The sequence below is a fragment of the Pocillopora verrucosa genome, chromosome 1, assembly GCF_036669915.1.
Source record: "Pocillopora verrucosa isolate sample1 chromosome 1, ASM3666991v2, whole genome shotgun sequence".
Taxonomy (NCBI): domain Eukaryota; kingdom Metazoa; phylum Cnidaria; class Anthozoa; order Scleractinia; family Pocilloporidae; genus Pocillopora; species Pocillopora verrucosa.
Window position 1 is genome coordinate 22,826,237 of NC_089312.1, and position 22,897 is coordinate 22,849,133.

Here is a 22,897-nt window from a genome sequence, read left to right on the forward strand (position 1 = left end):
CGCATCAGTCAATCATTGGCTGCACGTGCTTATCCATATTCATCAGGAGTTGAAGAATTTTCAGCAAACCACGCCGTCTGTGGAAGAGTGTAGACGTACTTTCCGAAGTACTGAAAATAAAGTTCCACACTGGAAAGAAGACTTTGGGCCATTACAGAAGAGTAACAGAAGCACTCAGTAGTTACTGACAATACAAAGTGAGTATTTATTCGTGAAAATATTGTTCCGAATTCCTTCAGAGAGCTTAATTTGTCGTATCTAGTTAAAACGACTAAACAGAAGTCGGTTGCTTTGTCTGAGCGGCTCTCCAATTTAAAGTCTGATTGAATTAGGTTGTTGGCTTCGAGAAAAGCAGAAACTATGATTGTAAAATTTGTCCAGAGAAATTCATGGCTATCTTTTAGTGAATCAATGAAATAGATTTCAAGGAGGGCATTTTGAAGTTGAAGATGGCCACGTGAATAGGTGACAACTGCTCTTTAAATAACTCGGTGGCTTTCGCTTCGTTCAACATTATATTTCTTAAAAGTTTTGGCCTTTTTCCCTTTAGATGTGCTCTATGTGCGAAAAAATTATGGAACTTAAGATTTTAAGGTCCCAAGATTGAGCGTCTTCGTTCTGAGACAGTTAGCATTCCCTGATCATAATCATAATTTATATTTTCAGGAGAAGCAAAGTTGTCGAAACGATGGACGGACAGAGATTCTTGTGAAAAGGATACACTGGAATTACTGAATTATTAGTGGATACCGGAAAGATAAGAATTTTGTAATTATTGAGTAACAGTAGCAAAAATGGTGGCTCTTTATATGTCCTACTTTTCTAAAAAGTCTCTATTCTTTCATTGCGAGTCTTGGAATGCAGGAGTAAAGCTGGTTACCGGTAAGTGAAAGTTTTCAAAGCCACAATTTTTGGAATAGCTTGTTATGGTGCGGATTGTCACGCAAACTTTGAACGGAACTTGGAACTGCAAGCTATAATTGGGTGGAATTTATCTCAGATGATTCCATTCCATCGAATTAACTTAAATAGCAATTAGGAATTGATTTAAAACCTGGCCACAGAAAGCATTAACTGAAATCGTAAATTTCCAAGTTTTAATCCCTCATGACATTGCGTAACACTTCGAATCACAGTTATATACTAGTTGATGTCGCAATAAGGTGGTACTTGTTGAGGGGGCACTCTAACAAAAGAAGACCCTGGAGAAAAACCAAATCAGCTTCAAAGTTCTTGAATATTTAAATTCATCTTACCTGTTTTAAAATCTCATTTCGGAAGAGACAAAACAAACAAACCACACCCTTGACTGGTACGTTGCTTGATATTCAACCAATATTACACTATTTTCACCGACTGACTTTGAAAAGCTGGTTAACAAACTAAGAAGAGAGACTGCCATCGACAGGAGACAACCAATTACCAGCAACTTACAAACGACTTAAAAGCCAAACAAGAACGCTCTAAACTTGTCAGCTGATCAACTGACGAACGCCAATTTCGTCTGACATCCATTTAAATTATTGCAAAACAGACTAATCAGTAGTTTTCGACTTCTAAACAAAAAAGCACTTGACTCGATGACTATTTCCGTTCACGCCAATCAACATTTCTTTTCGGGTGCAAAATCGTGCAAACGATTTCCTCAAAAAATGCCACCATGAATAAACGTTTACCAAAAACATATTGATCTAATAGAAAATTTTATTCTCGGTATGGCTTTTTCTTTTAAAATAAGTATTTGTTTGTTATACATAAAGAAAAATTCTTGTACAGTGCCATCTTAACATGTTCACTACTTTGTGTAATCAACTGAAGTTTGTCTTAATGGAGAAGTAACATTTAAAACTCAAATGCCTGTTCAAGAGCTTTATTAAGAAACTGACTAAATTGATTGAATATTCTGTTATATAGACCAGCATACATGTAAATTGATAACGAAATATAGGTCAATATTTCGCATAAAATCCATTCGATTGAAATGCTGTAGAGCTTTTCCTAGAGTCAGAAAAAATCGAAATTTATCTCTATTTTTACCAGTATCAATTGACGAAGAAATGTTGGTTTTCATACTTCGATTAGAGCCTTTTTTTCTAGACACAGATTAAAAAACAAATTTGCAGCTATGGGGACCAGTAAAAATTGACGAAGAATGTAGGTTTTTAAATGGAAATAATAATAATTCGATTGAAATGCAGTAAAGCTTTTTCTAGAATCGGATGGTCAAATCGAAATTTACCGTTACATAGATCAACATAGGTAGAGGCAGAAATGTAGGTTTCAATATCTCGAGTTAATGTCAATCGAAAGAAATACCTCAGAACCTTTTTTTATAAACAAGTAAAACTGGAATTTACTGTAGTGCAGACCAGTGTAAACTGACGAAGAAATATAGAGGTTTTCATATTTCGATAGATTTGATTTACCGTTTGGTAGACCAAGAAATTTATCGGTTTCCATTTTCGAGTAGATTTTATTCGGTAGAAATGCTGCAGAGTTTTTTCGAGAAACAGATCTAATAGAAATTTACCATTATTTAGACCAGTACAAATTGACAAAGAAATGTATGTTTTCATATTTTGAGAATTCATTCATTCGATGAAAAGAACGAAGGAAAATTATTTTCCAAAGAGTTGAAAAACAGTTTTACAGTTCGGACGAAAATCAACGCGAACATAGGAACCTATGTTTTGAAAAATAAACAATGAAGACAACTATTGAAAAACATTAGGAAGACCAAGAAATTGAATAAACCTTGCTATTACTTTGCTCTCAACCGTTTGAAATTTCAGTCAGCTAAGTTTATTTTTACCGGACAAACGTGCAAATCAGAAAGGCAAATTACACGATTACCGGTTTAATTCAATGATTTGCCGAACCAAGAGAGTTGTGTTGTGTTTTCTCTAATGATGAAGAATAACATGAAACTGTAGAACATATGAATGTAGACATTCTAATAAATAAATTGACATTTTTGTACAAAGCTAGTTGATTATATCACACCGAAGTGCGAAACAAAAATGCAAAGTAGTTATGTCCAAATTCACGTTTCAGTTTTGTGTCCTTGTGATAAAAAAACTAGTACCTTTTTAATTCATATATCGTGATGGTCGACTTTTTGCTCTTCCGACCAGGCATTTGGTTTTAAAATAGTTAATTAACTAAATCATTTACTCCTTATTTTAAGTGGGAGAAAGATCTTATGGGCCGTCGCTCAGTGTAACGCAGGAATACAGGAAAAAAATAACATTGCCAAACATTGTAGTTTCATCTTACAATCAAGTTTACTATTGCAATAAGACAGAAACTGAAAAGGTGGAAAAATTTGCTGTAATCGTACCAAAAATGAAGCTTAATTGTCATTTGTCTCGCTCTTGTGACTAAAATAAAATTAAGACTTTAAGGCGAATTTAGTTTAAGAAACTTGGAGCCCAATTGTGAGTTGTCTGAGCCTTGACGGCTGAAATCAAATTCAAAGAGTTTGCTACAAAACTTGAAACTATTTTGATTTTTCGCATTGCTTCGCAAGTTTAGTTTAAAATCTTGGATAAATGTATCTCATCCTTTTCCAACCTGTGTCCTGTGTTACATTCGTCGGCTTTAGAGATGGATATTTTTCTCCGAAAAAGTTTTATGGCAAGCTTTAGGCTTAAAAAAAAATTGGTTGGTATGAACTGGCATATAAATTTGATTGGAATATCCAGTTCTGATTGGGCTCTCTATAGCTTGCCAAGATGCTTTTTCGTTTACAACTTCCATACATCATCTCGTGCAAAGAATCGTAGATCAAAAAGGCAAGGGAAGACATCGTTGAGTCAGAATTTCTTTTGAAAGAAATGAAATTTTTTGAACTGTGTTGATTTGTTTTTTACAAGTAGAAAAATTGGCGTTTACCTCTATTTTTTTTTTGGACGAGATGCTGTTAATTATTTTTTTGGCGGGAAATTTTAAAGGAAGTCTTGTTAAAATTTTTGCCGAAAATGATGACAGGGGAAATTCTGTGCAAATTGGCCCAAATTTTCCCGCCAAAAGTCTTAGTATATATGTACAAAAAAATTTTTCTTGACACCTTTTCATCATTTAATTGAAAATTAACTTGTAATTAGAGAGAATTTAAAACAAATAAAAGCTTTGCTGAATATGAATGTTTCGTAGCTTAGCTTATTGAGTGAAAAGGAAGACAAAGTGGAAATAAAGATGAAGTTTATTAACTTAACTATATTCGCTTGTGTACAACTTCGATCAACAAAAAAAAAAAAAAATGGCGCATGCGTATTTTTAGGCGCCGATTTTTCTAAGTCTTTTGGCGGGAAAATAAGCCACATCTGAACAGATGTTAGTTACAGACTAAATAAAAAATTGGCGCATGCGTAGTTAAAGGTACCCGTATTTTTTCTAAGTTTTTTGGCGGGAAAATTAAAAATTTTTAAGCAGTCCATGCCATGGATATTAGGCCGACAAATAAAATTTCGAAGTCCAACAAAATCGCGTCACACCATTTGCTCACGTTTGGCTTCAAGTCGTCGACTTTGGTGAATGTCTCTTAGTTGACTCGCTGCATCTTGGAAGAAATGGGCTACATTTGTTTTCTACCTCTGGATAAATATTGTCTTACAGCCTTTTCTTGTTTTCTATTCGTGCATCTGTCGACCTGCAAGTAAACAAAATAAATCGATAAATTAAAAAATGAAACTATAATTAAATTTTTCCAAGCCGTGATGATTTAGTGTGGGTCGCTCATAGACACATCAACGTTTAAACCATTAGCAATGTACAATAATTATAAATCAACGTTTAAAACCTCCGGTGTTGAAGCGCTCCGTAAAGGAAAGACAAAGTGAACGCGACTCGAATTTACCGATATATTCAATATTTCAGCCGATAAATGTTCTCATCTATTGTTGAAATTAAATTAGGTTTCATACTTGCGTTCAGACATTGAGTTCTTCATGTTTGAGTAAACAGGACAAATATATAAACAGTTCACAATCTCTTAGTAAACAGGTTAAACTTCTTACATTCCAGTAATAACTCTCTAACTGTTTGCTAGCTATTCCTCTGAGATCATCATGCCGGAATGTAAATACTAAATATGCGATTTGATTTTCAATTACAATTTATAATTATATTTCTTAGCGCTTGTTTCGTCCGTTCAAAAACTATTTCAAGCTACGAAAAACTGTGCTCTTCCTTACATTTACGATTAAGAAAAGAAAACGGTCGCAGAATCCAAAAATTATCGCAAGCTTGCTGTACCTGAAAATTGTGAGTAATATTTCAATGACAGTAAGACTGACTTCTCTTTTTTGTCAAACTGTTACTTGGCAACGCGATGTAACAATGTGATCGAGGTGGCAGGATACAGATCACGCTTTTAGTTCACAGTGAATAGGCGATACTACAGAACCGGATTGTAATAAGCAATTTTGCCTTAGGAAGGGTGCGGCCTTGATTCGACGATTAAAGAAAGTTAAATAAAATAAAATAAAATTAGATTAAAATTAAAAAAAAAATTAAACATGTACGGCGCAACTAGGTAAACTTCGCTATCCTTAGAAAGTTAACGAGACGGTGGAATTTTAAACAAGTGTATGTGTCACATAATATTTACAAAATGATTTGCCGTAATTGATGTCTGACTTTTAACAAATATAGTTTTGAAATAAGCACAAAAGGCTCCCTAGGGTTTTTAATCGCACAAAATCTGGAGGCAAACAAAGCGCGCGCTTTAAAAATGCCAAGAAGCAAAACCAGCAAAAAAAACATGGCGGCTCGATACGATCGCACAATTGTTTTGTAAAAAGGTGTATAAAACAATCTGGTTTTTTTTTTTTCATAATGAACCCTAAAGTTTCACAACGATTCCCATAACATCCATAGGCCTAAAAAGAAAGGTCGACTAAATAGAAAACCGAGGGAAAGATTACGAAAAGGAGACAGGTTCGAAACTTTACGCATGTTCAGGTATCGATCTTTATGACGTAACGTTTTGGAGTTCTCTCATAGCGTTTCCTTCGGTAGATTTTCCTGAGATTTGATGGAGAGTTTTACACATTTGTGCCTTTCCTATTGCAAATTAATGAAAACGAATTCATGGGGGAAATTCTGCGGAGGGGGGGGAGGGGCAGCAAACAAATATTTGCAAAAAGCGAAGATACTGCCTTTGTAACCCCGCCTATTTTTTTTGGACTCTGGACAAATTTCATATTTGTGAACTGTGTAAGATTTCAAGGATGAAAATTGGAAAAAAAATAAAATCAAAGCCAAAATTACCACTAGTGAACACCTTCCTCTGTAGCGTTTTAGCATAATAACGAAAACCTTCATATTAGTATTAACTAAAGATAACAATAGCCTGCCTTTTTTTTCTCCTTGAAAACACATCGCTGGCACGCGCGCCATATTCGGACTAAAACTCCTTGGAGCCACCTTCATCGAGTAACTACCCGATACTTCTAAATACTACTTCAATTCAATCATACTTCTCTATTCAATCAGGCTTTTAGGTTGTCGCACAAGATAGTAGACTGAAATACATCAAATAATTTCATTTAACTAAGACTGAAGATGAACCTCTGAGCCCCAACGTGCACTGAATCAGTTTTGGAGAGGCAACTGTTTTTATTTGGTTTTTGGCCACAATAACAAACTACTGTAGGCTGCATCTATGTTCGAATTCCTTACTAAATACTAAATGGTTTTAGAGAATAAAAAGAATATTCGCGTAAAGGTGACAGATTCGATAGTCTACGCATGCTTAGATATCGATCTTGACAAAGTTCTATTCCATTACGTAATGTTTTGCGACAAAGATCTTTCGAGTAAGAGTTATCGCGTTTCCCTAAGAATTGCTGGACTGCTATACAAATTTTTCCCTTCCGAGTGCCTGTTTACGAAAAAGTTCACAAGACAGCTTTTGAAATAGAGGGAGAAGACACAAAATTGCAAATAGCGAGGAAACTGCCTTTGGAACCGCTATTTTTTTCGGCTTTTAAATTATCGGAAGGAAAGTTTTCATAAATTGTGAAAAATTTTAAAAATTGTGAGAGATTTCACCGAAGTGAATCGTAGAAAATCAAAGGCAAAGCCAAATTATCGCTGGCGAGCGGCCCCCTTCGTAGAGCCATAGCTTGATAACGTAAATCATTTTGATAATATTTACAACAGCAAACGATAGTTCGAACCTTGCTCGTTGCCTTTTCATAGCTTTTAGTAACCTTGAAATGCGAAAACATAAAAATATTTTAGAAAAATATTGCGCTGACGCGCGCCAACATTGAACAAAAACCCTATGGAGTCTCCTTAAATTGGTTTTGGCCTCAATAACTGAGATTTTAGAAGTTAACTTTCGAGAATTTCTTTAAATTCTGTAAATCTCATAAGCTAATGATTAAATGTAATAAAATTAAATGTAATAAATATTTGCGAACAAAGCATCTTTTTCTTGAGCATGCTATTTTCTTTAGTTTTAGCTACAAAGGCTTAAAACCTGACGTCTGAACTTGAAAGGCTAGACACTTGAAAATTGAACTTCAAAGGTTTTATTGGATGAGGTAAATGGTTGTAATTTTGTCCAAAAACCATCAAACTTATCGGGGGTTTAAAATAGAACACGAAAAAAATTGAAATATAGCAGTTATTACAGAATAAGAAAGTTAGACTCAAGGTTTTTACGGAAATAAAGTACCCAATATCTAATTTTGAAAAGAAATCGTGGGAGCATCAAACATTTTAGAGACCTTATATCAATCCTTAACAAACGTTTAAGAAGCAACGACTTTGAAATATGCTGAATTTGGTTTTAACTGTAAGAGCTTTACAATTACTGAGATTTTAGACTTTTAGACTCTAGTATTTTATCATCAACAAAAACAACAAGGGAGTATTGACTACTTTACCTAATGACTGAAAATCACCTCGATCAAAGAGAAACTCACCGGAAATAAAACATGCATTAAAGAAAACTAACTCATTTCTTTGTTTGTAGTTTTCCTCAATTTTTTTACTCTGGGTATATTTTATTTGCAGACATTTCGATAAACCCAGGATGAAACGTGAATTACAGACCAGCAGACCAGACTTGAATGCGCTGATAGCTCATTCGTCAAAACAATCAAACGAGCAAGTAACTCACGTTTTAGTAAGTTGCCTTGTCTTCCTTTCCTCCCTTGAATTCAATTCGATTTAGCCTTGATTTGGTGACAGCCTCATTCCGTGCCTAACGCTGATGAGAGAAGTTTGTGTTTTAGAAACCTGCATACCTATTTTAAGGTAATAACTTTTTTTAATGTTAATGATGAGGATCAATGTCGAGACCATTAAAGCCATCAGATTTGCGATTGACAATTTTCATGTCCCTAATTGAACAAAGTCAACATGAAATTTCATTTCCATCTCTTGGTAAATGCTCTGTGGCATAAAACAAGGATCGCTAAGCTAAATTTGACTCCTGGCACCCAACTTAAAAAATAACAAGGGTTAGCACAACCAAGATCCAGAGTCAAATATTATAGACAGCTCGACTCTCTTTTCTTTGACGGGTTTTGGAAGCAGGGGTAATTTCAGGTGCGTTAGAACAAATCTAACGTTAAATATACTGATGTGAAGGAAACTGTATACAGCATAAATATAAGTGAAGAGTTAAAAAAAAATGTAAGATATTGAGCGATCAAACAATTAAACGACAGGTCCTCTCAAGAACTGTCATGGCGGCTACTTCTGAAGATTTGACTTAAACTGAACTGAACATGCTCTTCCTTTTTACATTTAACCCTTAGATATTAATTTTACCAGTGCAACAAAAGGAAACACGAACGCTATATTTCTATCCAAAAAGTACTGGTACAAAAGTTATTCACCTTGAGAAAAGTTGTGACAAAAGGACATTCATCCATCCTTCTTCGTCGTCGAATTCAAACCACTCGCTTCAGCAGACTCGAAGAAACACTCTCATCGACGCCTTGGCAGAATGGACGATATGCAAGATATTTGGGTTGAAATGACGCATTTCCCGGCCACAGAGAAGCTAAAAGAGACACTGACATTTCTTTAACTTCGTAAGAGTCTTTCCACGTGCAAGAATAATCTCAAATATGAATATTGATGTTTCAAAATTATTTGTGATTCAAATCAGTTTTCCGACGGATAGCCATCGGAGGGCCCTTCGTTAACTTTCGTTAAATTTTAAAAAGACACAGGATAACTAGCAATAGGATGATTTTCATCTCGATTCAGCTGAGTTCAACAAAGAGGAATTGAAGGAATACTTCATCGAACTCTGTTGAACTTGAACTTACCAAAAAAAATCAATCATTTACAACCTGATTACTTGAACTATCTGTAATGTCTATCTGTCTTTCGTTTCTCTTGGTGTTTCGATTAAAAGGTATTATACAGTATTTCAATCTTCAATATGTCGAAGAAATACTTAAAAGATAAAGGAAAACTGAGCTGTATTTTGCAACTTGAGAAAATAAAACTTCACAAAATCTGCATGGGATTTGGATAAAAACGGACTAATGACGTAAAAATATGGCTCGATACGAGCCTGAAGTGAGTTAGCCCCCCTAAACACCCCCCACCCCCCACCCTCAATGCGCCCATATCCGTATTCAAGTCTCCTTAGTACAAATCAAATCATTTATTTCGAAGCTACGTACCTATTGTGGCCACAAAACGCCGCGAAAATGTTCCAGTCTTTTTCTTCCATTCTTGATCAAACGATCTTATATAAAGAACAAATGAATAAATGGGGAAGCGGATTTAGTATTGAAGATGATAAGCGTTCTAATATAAGGGGGTAAGTTTCTAAAGAAACTGGTGCTGCGTCGGTGGAAGAGTATAACAAGGTAATTTGGTTTATCAACTGAGTTGATATTACGTAAATTGGCCACCGTAAAGAGTTTGAAAATTGACCTTTCGAACGTCAACCCTTCGTTAGAGTGAAAAAGGGCTAACGCTTGAAACGTTAGCTTGAGAAAACCCAATTAACTTGTTATACTAACCCTTTCACTCCCACAAGTGACCAAGACAGAATTTCTCCTTACAATATCAATACAATATCAAGCAGGCAGGTGATGAGAATAAAGAAAAATATCAATTATGGGATTTTTAGTTGATCCAATACTAAATTCTCTGAACTAACGCCATAAGAGCTGTATGGCAGACAATAAGGAGAATTACTAATGAGATCTTGGGGGTGAAAGGGTTAACAACATTCAGTCGGAGTTGATCGTCCGAAGGAAAGTCTTCATCGACACTCTTTTCCCATAGGAATAAACTGAGCTGCATTGCCTTGCCAGATAAAAAGAAGAATTTAAATACGCAAGCAGACCTCCAAGACGACGGACGCAGTTCCTTACAACAACATCAATATTTGCCAAGTCTCGTGGAAGAGAATCGTAATATTTCTTCCATTTTTCTATTTTGAAAACTCTTCTCGTCTTTCAATAACTCTCGGTTACACATCTCAAACCGTCTACTGACTTCGATCAAACTTTTTCATTTTTTGAGGGATGTCCTCCACGAGGGGCTCGCCACAATCCGGTCTCTGCATGAAGAGGAGGTCCAGTGATGACTGATCAACCGTGACTTTTGGTAAGATCTCCGTAAAACCACATACTTGCTTATGCTCTCTGTTCTCTGAAAAGAGAAAACAGAATGGGAATAACAATAGATTGCCTTTCGATATACGACTTTGTTCTTAGAATATAAGTAAAAAACTTCATGCTGATGGACGGGTGAACCACAAATTTTGCATTTGTCAAGTATTCATATCTCCAGTTTATTTTTTGTTGCTCCTGTCATATTCATAACAATTGGCTGCCACATGCTTGGTCTCTTTCTAAAGATAGCAAACTTTTTGCTTTGGTTTGGAAAGATCAAATGGATATGGAAATCCTCAAGGACAAGTAACAGTTTGACTCTAGACTAGTGTTTTGAACAATCTTGTAAAAATCTTTACAAAAGTTTTAAGTTTGTCTAAGAGTTTGGTAAGAATCATATTTTTAAGATCAGTAAAAATTTAAAATGTTCTTGACAAGATTTCATCAAGTTTATCCCCAGTACATTCCTGAGTAACTTGGAATGCATATTCTGTTCTTTACACAACAGAGCATGATGCATATGGCTTAAAACCTGGCACATGTAATATCAAAAATCCTACCTCCAAAAGGGGGTCATAAGGTCAAGTAAGCTTCTATAGTGCACAAATTTAAGACCTGATAACACAATACTAACACAGTTGCTTGCTAAAGGTAATTTTTCCACTAGAATAATGGTATTAACAGATTAAATTTGGACAGACATTTCACATTACATTTGATGATTGAGTATGAAATACACTGAACAGCTAGTTTAAAATATTTACTAATCGTAATCATAAGGAGTGTCTTAAAAGGTGATGAAACCTTTCCCATCCTTGCCTTGAACATAAAGATACCTACTGATAATGTTACCACATTTTACAAGCAGGAGACTTTTGCTTTCATGATCCTGGAGAAAATGTTGTCCAATTAAGTTGGGATAAACAATTTCCTTCAGGACTACATCCTGTGGTGGAAGAAAGTCTTGGCAAAAATTCAATCTAGTCAAGCCATACTCCATGACCAATGCATAGGCATCATTCTGGTAGGTGATGTAGCAAATCACTCAACCGAAAAAAGCATTAAGGATTCGGGTTGATAAAACTGAAAGGAAAACTTACCTTTCACAGCATATAGAACACTGACAAAATCACACAACTGTATTTTCAGGTGGTTGAGTGTTTATTAGAGTCATGAAATAACTATGTGTGAAATCACTTGTGTTTTGAATAAATTAGTTAAGAGCCTAGTGATAACAGTGTGCCTTAAGAGTCAGCTAGTGAATATAGCTACCATACCATTCAGTTTTTCAATTAAAATACAAAAAAAGAAAAAACATCAAATGACAACAACAATCAGTAAAGAACATCATTATGAAATCATACATGTGAACTGCAGATAAAGAAGTGAATAATTAAAAGCAATCTCCACAGTAATGAATACTACTCAAGCAGTAGTGAAAACAAGATCTGAAAAAAATTCAGGCCTGTGTGCAATTACTGCTTGCTTATGTATCAACCAAAAAATGTGAATAAAATGCACCAAAAATTGCATGCGATTGCAAATTTTAAAAATTGTGTGCATCAAAAAATCGCACTTGCATGTGTATGCTTGAAACATCTGCCTCTCTAGTATGTATGAGATAGTCTTTTTGTTTTCTATTTTTGGCAGTTTATCATTTTAACCCTTTAATCCCTGAGAGTTATCAGCATCTAATTTTTCATTTTAATATCACCTATGAATCAAACATCAAAATCATGAGCATAAAGGAAACGACAATTAACTGAAGAACCTCTCGATTTTTACACAAATTCTCCTTGTAAGCACAGTAGGAAATGTAGAGAGAACAGTAAGGAGAATATTCATACTGATGTTAGGGTGTAAAGGCTACAATGTAATAGCACTAAAATACTACACAACTACCAACAACAAGCAAACTTGTTTGTTTCAATCACTATTTTAACTGACCTTCCCAATATGCTGTTACCAATGTGACTTAGTAATCAAAATATATAAATGATTTACCATTTTCCAGTGGAATTTTTTAATAAAAATAGCTATTTCTCACTTTGTACAACAAAACATTCATCACAATGGGATGGGAATTTGTTCAAAATATATTTATCCTCAGTGTGTTTATAACTTGGTAGAATTAGCTAAATCGCCCATTTGTAACCAGTTGTCACCTTCTGGATGCAAATTAAACCCAAGCACGAATGCTTATTTTATAGCTTTTATCATCGGTGAACATGCTGTTCTTGAAAGCTGGTTCATTCATATCCACATTTATATAAACACTAATTAGTTTTACTTGCTTATTTTTATGGTGCTGTGTTACAGTAAGGTTACCTGTTGCTACTACGTTTTGTTCTGACTCGTATGCAAATTTTTCATTGGAAACCGGATTTGCTTCTTGTTTCAATTTTTTGTCAAATCATTGATTGATGTTTACCAAATTGCTCGAAAAAAGGAGTCTGTTTTTAAAGATCTTGACATTATTCAGTTGACATGGATAGAAATGGATAACTAGCTAAAATGGGTTCTTTTTAAGGTATTTCATGTACGTAGTTTTATATAACTACGAATTTTTACTTTTTGTAAAAGAATTGACACGGGATCGAGCAAAGCTTCCTTGGAAATATTTGAATTCCCGCATTGACTAAGGCTTTGATTAGCTTGATAAGGCACTTAATTATAATCGAATAATTTAAACAGTGTGCTGTACAGTAAAATGAACTGTGAGGTAATATGTAATTTGAGGTTCACTTAACCTATCATTAGCTGTTTACTACATGTACCTGTGCCATTCAGGATGTGAGTTCGCATGAACTCTTTCAAGTCCTTGTCTGGTTGTACATTCCTGTGACCATTCCTTCATACATATATGACCAGACCGAAGAAAAACATAATTTCCAACTAAAGAGAAGCTTAAGGAGCGTTCTCTTTCAAGTTTTGAAGTCATAATAAAAGTGAGTAATTTTCCAGCACTCTTCTCCAAACATGCCGCCATGTTGGATTTCCCTTGTTTGTACCCAGTCTATTATCCCCGCACGGTTTACAGAGCCTGAGGGAGCCGTTGAAAAGCGGGCACAAGTGTTGGAAATCGGATGGAAACGTGTGAGAACGGACGTTAAAGTCCGAAGTCGATCAGAACCGACTGAATCGCCCAAAAATGAACGCAAGTGTCCGAAATCTAACACGGGAACCGTCAAAAAGCCGACTCAGGTGTCTGAAACAAGCGGACAAAGCCTTTGTATCAAAAAGACCTGCGTGGGCCACCATTTCTATTTCTTAGAGATAGAAACGTAAAAACGCCTTGTTGTTTTTCTTCCATTTTCCTATGAAAAATAAAAAAAAGGAATACTAAAATTCAAATTCGTTTTTTTTAGAACTAGAGAACAAAAGGTATGGACAGCAGCAGATTTGTAACGAATTTAAGAAAATAAAAGACACTTTTAAAAACATGTTTCGATAGTTTTTTTAGTTTGTAGCAAGAGAGTTTGTAGTTACTCCTTGCGCGCGAGTAATAACTTGCCTCCAACAAAAACCTCATCAGTAAAACAAGTGTCTTAGGAAACTCGATAAGCGATCACGATCTCATTGTTGCATCACTGAATCTCAAGAAACCTCGCCCAAAGCCTACGTATATATCCCCTAGAAGCTTCAAAAACTTTAAAAAAGATGCATTTTTGGCTGACATATCAAGTGCCCCTTGGTCTATATTCGACATATTCGAAGATAACGAGGGCAAACTCGACACCTTTAATTCATTATTTCATCAAATCCTTGATCAACGTGGACCCGTCAAAATTATTAGACAAAGAGCGAGACCAAATTCGTTTATTAATTACAACATTCGCAGCTTGATGAGGACAAGAGATTGCTGACAACGACTAGCTAGACAAACAAACGACCCGGCTATTGGGTCAGGCTATCGGAATTTTAGGCGTGAAGTCAAACGGGAAGTTCGACTCGCGCAAAGGGAATGTCTTCCGAGGAATGTCTTCGAAATTATTGGACTTTCTGAAATTATCCTTACTAGGAAATGACATTAACCCGGCTCAATCAGTCAAAGACGTTAGCGTAATTTTTGACCCCACGCTATCTTTTGATAGTCATATTTCTACTGTAGTATCGTCTTGCATGTCGAAATTATCTCAAATAAGCCGTATTAGATTCGTTTTCGATGAACAACTGCTTGAAACCATAATAAACGCGCTTGTTTTCAGTAAACTATATTACTGTTCATCAGTGTGGTCATCAGCCTCAGTCTGTGATATTCGTAAATTGCATTACGTTCAAAACTTAGCCGCGCGAATTAGATCTGCAACGTAAAGAAGTATGACTATATCTCTCCTGTATTAAGAAACTTACGTTGGCTCCCTGTAAAAACACAACTGTATCGCCGAGATGCTGCTTTAACATTTAAATGCATGACGGGTCAAGCCCCGGAATACTTTACATCTATTTATATAACAAGAGGCAGCGCGTATCTGGACGTATAACCAGAAACTTTCAACGACTAATCACTCCTCTTTTAAAACTGCAACAAGACAGAAAACGTTTATTACAAAAGTGTATCTATCTGGAACAAGTTAGATCCAAGCCTTAAATTATGTAAGAGTCCCGCTTCCTTTAGGAGAGCTCTAAAAAATGACCTTTTGAATGAATTTTTAAACTGACCATAATTTATTTAAAGATATATAATTCGTATTATATGCATGTATTTATATAATTCGTATTATATGCATGTATTTTAATTTTGTAATCCAATTTGTTCACTGAAAAGCCCCAGATGGGGATGTGTTCAATAAATGTATGTAAATGTTATAACAATAACGTTTAGCAAAGTGGCGAACCTTTTTTTTTTTGTCACAACAAAGGGTCAGTGTAAGGTAATTTGAATAAAAGGTGGGCGTAGTTTCTGAGCCGGTCTCTGTTTTAGACACTACGCCCATCTTTTATTTCAAATGACCTTACGGTGGCCCTTTTTCTGTTGCCAACATTTGTCTGTTGTAATATCTTAGCTTATTCAATTGGCAATATTTTTGGCGGTGAAATTCTTGCTAAAACATCCAGATCAAGTCCGTAAACATGTAAACTGTTTTTTTTAGCACGGGCCTTTTTCGTTAGTGAGTTTGTATTATTTACCTTTGTACCGAATGACCGCTTTGATGTGTTTTGAGTTTGGTTTTATACTATATACATAAACTTACAGTCTTTCTTTCTAAACCAAGGTAACTCGGCATTCAGTTAGATGAACAGGATTATCACATCTCATCGGTCTCCAAAACCTTTGTAATTCTTTGCGTATGTCCTTCTTCACGAGGGCATACACAACAAAATTCACCGCAGAATTAAGGTGCACTAACAACAAAGCTATAGTATCAACAAGACTACTAAGGTGGCACACATCAAAATTGGAGCAAAATGAAACACAGATATTAAGACTGTAACAAATTACAAACAATAAAATCACTAGTCCTAGAACTTCTGCTGATGCATTTCTTCTGGCCTTTTTAAGGCGTTGTGGAACACTTGAGGAGTGATTAAAAATTACTTGATCTATTTGTGTAGTTGATTGTCTGAGTTTTTCTCGGCAGATGTAAAAGATACGCCCATAAACAGTCACTAACATCACGCACGAGAAAACACCGAATAAAAGATCAATTACCATGCGATAGTACCTATCGATCGTTTTGTCGACTCTACCATAGAGCCAAAACAAACGGACAAATGCGGCAAGAAAGGAGGTGAACCAAGACATAGCTATCATCGCTGAAGCTCGCTTGAATGTCATTAGTGACATGTAACGCAATGGATGTACAATTCCAACATATCTGTCGATAGCCATCGCCCACAAGTTTAGTGTGGAGGTGTAAAGCAGGAAGTTGTACACTCCAATTTGTAATCGCCAGTCGCACTGAAATCCAAACGTACAAAGGATTCCAGTGGACGTTGTTATCAAGCCAATGCAAAAGTCCGCAATTGCCAAGGATAGCACAAACCAGTTGTTCGTGACGCGTAGGCGCCGTTTTGAAACGATCAAGAAGATGACGATGCCATTACCCACAATTGCTAGAAAAGCGATGATAACCTTGATGGTCCAATACCAAATTTCTTGAGGCTCAATCAGAGCATGTCCTAAATTATTTGAGTCGTTGCTTGAATGCGAAATGTTTTCCATGATTAAAGAATTTTGACGCCCACGCTCTTTATCTCAAAGATGGTGTCTAATCATATCGTTTCAGTCAAAGCTGTCTGAGAATTCGTCTATTTGCTTTCAGCATCATTCAAGTCGCTTCACAGGTTTCTCTCTTCGTTGTTTTTGCCACCATTCAGTTCATTAGTTTCGACGATTGGTAGCTTCAATGTACTCCCTATTCCTCTCGTTGTCGAGTCTCACGGTTGCAATATAGTAATTTGGTCGAACTGATTAAACCACCAAGTTACGTATAATCTATAAACGATGTAAACAAAACCCTTTTCAGGAGAGATGCTATCACGTAACTTACTTATCATATCATATCATGTTTGCGTGAGGTCTTCTTAAAAAAATGTTAGAAGTCATTTATTTTTTTTAGGTGTCAGGAAATCACTCCCTATTCGTTTCCTATAAGGAAAAAACTAGTATTATACTATTCTGCGTTCGATAGTTTTAAAAGCATAAAGTCTACCGTAGTGATTTCGAAGTAATAAAGATCAGGTATTGGCTTCTAGAGAGTCCTGATGGGTTATAGTCAAATTTGAATATAGGCAACTTTTATTCATGACATCATCCTCCCTCAGTTTCCTCTTCCGGAACTGATTTGACTAAAATTCCATTTAAGAAATTATTCGTTAGCTATGTCAATGCTCAGAAGGCTTCACAACCGCTTATTCATTTATTATGACAACGAGATATTGTGTTCTCGATGAAAGTCCAATACTTTAAAGTGCGAGAACAACGAGGTATTGAGACCAGCGTTGTTTTGACGAAAGCATAACAGAGTTATGGAGGCACTCAATCAGGGTCAAGGTAAGATCGACAAAGGACTAAAGTAATGTAACCTCGAAAAAATTCAAGGAAAATATGCTTGTTACCAGTTGATGATACACTCTCAGATTCAATGACTTTGAAGAGAACTGCAAGAACGAAACTTTTAAAAACTAACAATAACACGGGAAAAACTGCACGTCGGAAACGTTTCAAATATTTGGGTCTGGATAATGATGGATTCCGCGAGTAACAAGTACACTATACAGGACAAGCCTTAGGATAATATAGAAATGATGTTTAGGTAAGTTGAAGTGTGTGAGACGGTAGTTTGGTTTCCGGACGAGGTAAATTGTTCCCCATTCATTGAAAATAATTTACGGACTAAAAGGAATAGAGAGGTAAAGTTACTCTCTTAACTTTTCAGTCTTTCCTATATTCATCGATGGCAGTATAGAGATATACATGCTATATGGCTGCGATTTTACAAAACTGCCAATGACATCATAAGCAGCCCAAGCTCGCACAATAAGCCTCCGCAGCTCAAGGTTTTGTTTTTTGGTGCCCAGTGAGTTTTTCAGGCTGATTCAGGGCCGTTTAGCTCGGTTTTGGTTCATCTGCGTTGCCTTATATGTAATAAGGATCTTGAAGGGCAACCCGTGGTAATTCAAAAGCTACCTTTTGTTACAAAGCTCGAGTATTTTGAAGTTTTTACGGCGTGACGAAGATCTCGGCGGTCTGTCAGTGCTCAACAAGGTCCGTATTGATCGTAAACCACAAACGAATACCGAAAATAATGATTTAATCGAGTAATCCTTATTTACCTGGACACAAATTCCTTGTTGACCAGCTAAAGAAGTATGGAATATAGAAGTTTACAATTGACTTTGAAAGCCTCTTCATGGATGTGTTACTTCAACAAAGCATGGGGGTAGGTCAGTGTTAAATTCGGAAACAGAAGAGAGCGCTAACTTGCATTTCGCGTAAACAAAAAAGAGGGGAAGGTCAGTGTACAATTAGAAACAGAAAAGAGAAACTGCTGACTGGACTGAACGAAAACTCCTTTTACACATAACAAACGAAATGGAAAAGGAGGAGTCAAATTTTCGTGCGATTTAAGCAAAAAGATTAAAAAATGAACCGCAGAATGAGCTAGAATGAAAAGAGGCTATCGATCCGAAACTTAGCATCAAATAACCTTTAGTAATCAGCTTAACTTGCTAATTTTTTTAGGCGAATTTGCATTTCAATTCATTATGTCCCACCTTTATAGCATGGAAAATAATCCTAACATAACTCGCAGCGGAAATGACTCTTTTTCCTGATCGAAGAAAGCAAATTAGAAGCTAATGATTAAGTGTTACGGTTTCAGATTATCCTGTTCATCACTCTGTCGTTCACATCCCGAAGTTTTTAGTCCTTAAAGGTCGTTGTTTAACCTGTCAGTCTTAAGATTAACTCGGGTGACATAATATATATCCGATAGAAGTTTGCAATGATGTGACATCATGAAAAGAAATATCAATTTACTCAAGGCACTAACGAAGGTCAACTAGAAATGAAGAACAAGATCAGAGTTGTGTAAATACGAGCTCCATTTTTCATCGTTTTTTTTTCTTTTTTCATATACGCCTCTTTAAAAAAATTATACGCGGATCACGATCAAATATACTTGTACAAGTCCTTTTCCAATTCTGAGTCAGAGCAAAGGAAGAAGGGCTTTCAATGGAAACGTCAGCTTTGAAACTCTTTATGGAGGCAAATTTACATTATCAACTCAGTTGATAAAATCAAATTATGTTTTTATTCTACCCCATCGACGTAGCACCACAGTTTCTTAAGAAACTTTTCCCCTTAATTACTGAAGAAATGTAAAATGGTTTCCGTGTTTACATCAGGCCATGTAAACACGGAAATCATTTTACATTTCTTTTATAAAATAACTAATGAAAGAGGAACGAAAACCGTGTTTACATACGCCCATGTAAAATGGTTTTATGGCCAATCAGAGCGCGCGTACTATTTGAATTATTTTATAAATTAGTATGCTAAACATCTTCCATCCTAAATTGATATAACACTTACTGTTACGAAAAAAGAGTGACGATATAATAAGTTAAAAGGTTACAACGTACCACTCGTATTTCCAGCTTGATTAAGAGAAAATTCTCTTGACTGAGACTGAAGATCTCTTGGGCTTCCACATCGACACAAGCGCTTCAATTCTCTGCGAATATCACTTTTCATGAACGCATACACCACTATATTAACGCACGAGTTACAGTGTACCAATAACAAAGAAATTAAACCGACAAAAGTGCTTACTGAGCGAAGTTGAAAATTTGAACAAAAAGAAATATAGATGTTTAAACTGTAGCACATAACAAATAAGAAAATCACTGATCCAAGAACCGCAATTGAAGTTGAATTTCTTCGAGGCCGTCGACGACGTTTTGATGAGATATTCTGTATGTCGCGATCTTCACTCTGACCGTGATTGAAGTTAATGTCTTTCATTTGTGAGGCTGTTTGTCTCGAGAGTTTGCGAGAAATGAACAATATACGGATGTAAATGAATAACAGTACGACACACGAGAAAACGCCGAAGAAAAGATCAAGAGCAACTCGATAGTATTTGTCGATCTTTTTCAGAGCAGGGGAATCACTAAACAACCAAATTAGACGTGCAAACGGCGCAATAAGTGAGATTGCCCACGCCATGCTTATCATTGCAAAAACTCTTTTGCCTGTCATGAGTGATGTGTAACGCAAAGAATGTACAATCCCAACATATCTATCTATTGCCATTGCCCACAAATTTAACGTAGAGGCAAGGAGAAGAAAGTTGTAAAATGAGAACTGAAAACGCCAATCGCAACGATAGTAAAGCGTGCAAACAAGTTCACTCGGCGTTGTAAACAAACCGACCCAAAAATCGGCAACTGCCAGGGAGAGCACGAACCAGTTATTGCTTACACGTAGGCGTCGTTTGGATACAACGAAGTAGATGACAAGTCCATTCCCAGTGATACTTAACAATGCAATGATTCCCCTCAAAACCCAATACCAAACGTATGGTTGAATAGGATTAAATCCGCGCGTATGGTTTGCTGTTGTATTCGGCATGTCACTTTCTCTTCTATCTATCACAAGGGTTGTCTTTGTAGTTTAAAGATATTACCAGTTTTTCTAAAAGAAACACACCTGTCAGCTGTGTGGCTTTTGGACGATTATCTAGAAGCTGTTTATGGGCGGTACAAACAGGTTTCGTCTTTCCTTGCTGTAACTACGTAATCTTGCGAAATAAATTTTCTTTCTTTTACTGTTGTCAGTACTCTATAATTTTAAAAACGTAACAATCAACTCGCTGTGCGCCAACTTGTGTTTAATTTGTTGTTTTAGGAAGTGTGGCGACCCAAGTAAGCGGGCAATCCTTTTTAAAGACGAAAAGTTCTGAAACAAAGTCAGCGGTTTCAGTGTCACTCTAAATTAATGGTCAACTTGTGATTTTCTGACAAAGGTGATGAATAAGTCGATTCGTAATTTAAAAAAAATAACTGGCCATTGACTCAGTGATCCGCTGGTAAACAGTTGACAATTTAAAATGAAAAGCCAAAGATTCACTAGGAACAAACAGTTGTGTCAGAAAAAAATATTAAATTTGCTTTTCTATTTCCTCCTTAACAGCCTTTTACGTCTGATTGGTCAAAGGATCAAGGATTAAATTACGTCGAGTAGAAAAACCAAGAACAAATCATTGACTTAAATGTCTTTATGTCAGTCAGGCAGATAAAAGCTGCGTTTATTCCTTATCTAACCTATTGTCCATGAGTCTCATTCGTATTTATTCAGATGAAGTTGGACCAACTCTTGATATTTTGAAAGAGAATAGGTAGGAAAACTTTCAAGTGTTCTCCGTAGCACCATTTATGTAACTCACAGGAAATAAATCTTAATAATGTTATAGATCCTTGTTTCTAATGCACGTATTCTGTAGATTGTCTTATTTCCAATGTTCTAAAATTGTGTTATTTGAATTATTAGAATTTGCACATGAATACAATTCAAATCTCGTTGTTTTCCCTTTGAGTTTAATTCATACTTTACCTAATTTCAAACTGAAATATAACCATAATTAGGTTTTGCTCTTTACACAATCCCAGCACAAAAGAAAAGATTTCCCGGTCTAGATCAAAGATATCACTCATTTGAGAAAGCATGCGCCGTTTTAGAGAAGAATAGCCATCCTCCCATCGATCGACCGGATAACTACAAACATAATAATACCGTTTAGAGTGGCTTTCCTTCTTCAGATTCTGTTCAGCTGTGGGGTTCGGCTTAGCTTCCCACGAATATAGTACTTGTGTCTTATAAGATAGACAAGATAGTTGATCATTTTCCTCATGGCAAACGTGCCTTTCTCGAATGAGTGAAAAGTAAACGATTTATGCACAGCTCATATACCACCATAGTGTAAATCTAAAAATGTAGAAATATACGGGACCATCAGTTTTTCATGGCATGGTTTATTTAGCCACAGACGGACAAATATTAAAATTCATTTTAGTCCATGATTGCGTAATGAGAGTGCCTATGGGTTTTGGGTATGCTAGAAACCAGAAAATTTCCTTTAGGTTGGTTAATAAACTAAAAAGTGGGTCTAAATAACGAATACTCCTTTTCCAACTTAGGAAATTGTGTTTCTTGGTTCTGCTTTGAAAGTCACTTTTGGTTAATTAAAAAACAGAGCGACCGTTTGATGATTGCCGCGTTGGAAATCTCCCTTTGCCTTTGTTTTCATTTCTGATGTTGATAATGTTTCGCTTTTGTTCGCTAATTTATTTTTCAGTCGTCCAGCTGGCATATTATCACAAAAGACAAACTTTCACTCGTTCATTTACGTGTATAAATTTGAAAAATAATTTTCTGCCGATGCAAAGACCCCCAGTATGACGTGCACAGTTTTTATCATGATCAAGCCAGATAGACTGATAGTCAACAAACGATTTTTCAAATAACATTTTGACGTTCTATTTTTTGAATAATCTTTCTATTTACGTTTTGATAAGGTCAATGAGTTTTAATCAGCAGCTTTGTTTCTTAAACTTGATTGTCCTGTTTTAGTCATGCGCATTCCGTTTCACTGATCGGTTTCAGCGACGCATTTAAACTTGTTTCACACCGGGATGGACTAGCCTTCTCAGTACACCAACTCACCTGAACTTCGTTTTGAATTTTTGTTTCAGTTCCAGCGTCTTACCAACTCAATCGAAAAACTTGAACGCTGTTTGTAATCTACAACCGTTTGGTTTAGTCTGATAACTTATGGCGGCTCTTA

At 35.9% G+C, this 22,897-nt stretch overlaps 2 protein-coding genes and 1 long non-coding RNA gene across 6 annotated transcripts; all 3 read right to left on the reverse strand.

Annotated features, from left to right (window-relative positions):
* Positions 1–1,174: 1,174 nt before the first annotated feature.
* Positions 1,175–13,597, reverse strand: LOC131796757 (uncharacterized). 4 transcript variants are annotated; one of them, XR_010716252.1, is made up of 6 exons: positions 13,382–13,597; positions 10,486–10,641; positions 9,660–9,724; positions 8,859–9,025; positions 8,135–8,224; positions 1,175–4,651 (listed from the first exon to the last, which is right to left on the reverse strand). It is a non-coding gene; the product is annotated as an uncharacterized lncRNA (long non-coding RNA). The 4 variants fall into 4 exon arrangements; XR_010716250.1 differs by having other exon boundaries at positions 10,334–10,641; XR_010716249.1 differs by having other exon boundaries at positions 9,660–10,641.
* A 1,593-nt stretch (positions 13,598–15,190) lies between these two features.
* Positions 15,191–17,338, reverse strand: LOC131796781 (adenosine receptor A3-like). Its single transcript, XM_059114380.2, has one exon. The coding sequence runs from the start codon at positions 16,768–16,770 to the stop codon at positions 15,811–15,813; it is 960 nt and encodes a 319-aa protein (XP_058970363.2). The 5' UTR covers positions 16,771–17,338; the 3' UTR covers positions 15,191–15,810.
* Positions 16,908–20,888, reverse strand: LOC131796708 (adenosine receptor A2b-like). The gene is made up of 2 exons (XM_059114316.2): positions 19,695–20,888; positions 16,908–17,043 (listed from the first exon to the last, which is right to left on the reverse strand). The coding sequence occupies exons 1-2, from the start codon at positions 20,683–20,685 to the stop codon at positions 17,033–17,035; spliced, it is 1,002 nt and encodes a 333-aa protein (XP_058970299.1). The 5' UTR covers positions 20,686–20,888; the 3' UTR covers positions 16,908–17,032.
* Between the last annotated feature and the right edge of the window lie 2,009 nt (positions 20,889–22,897).

Bases quoted from the DNA above. Each gene is read 5' to 3' on its own strand.
- LOC131796781 (XM_059114380.2), bottom strand. From the start codon at position 16,770: ATGGAAAACATTTCGCATTCAAGCAACGACTCAAATAATTTAGGACAT.
- LOC131796708 (XM_059114316.2), bottom strand. From the start codon at position 20,685: ATGCCGAATACAACAGCAAACCATACGCGCGGATTTAATCCTATTCAA.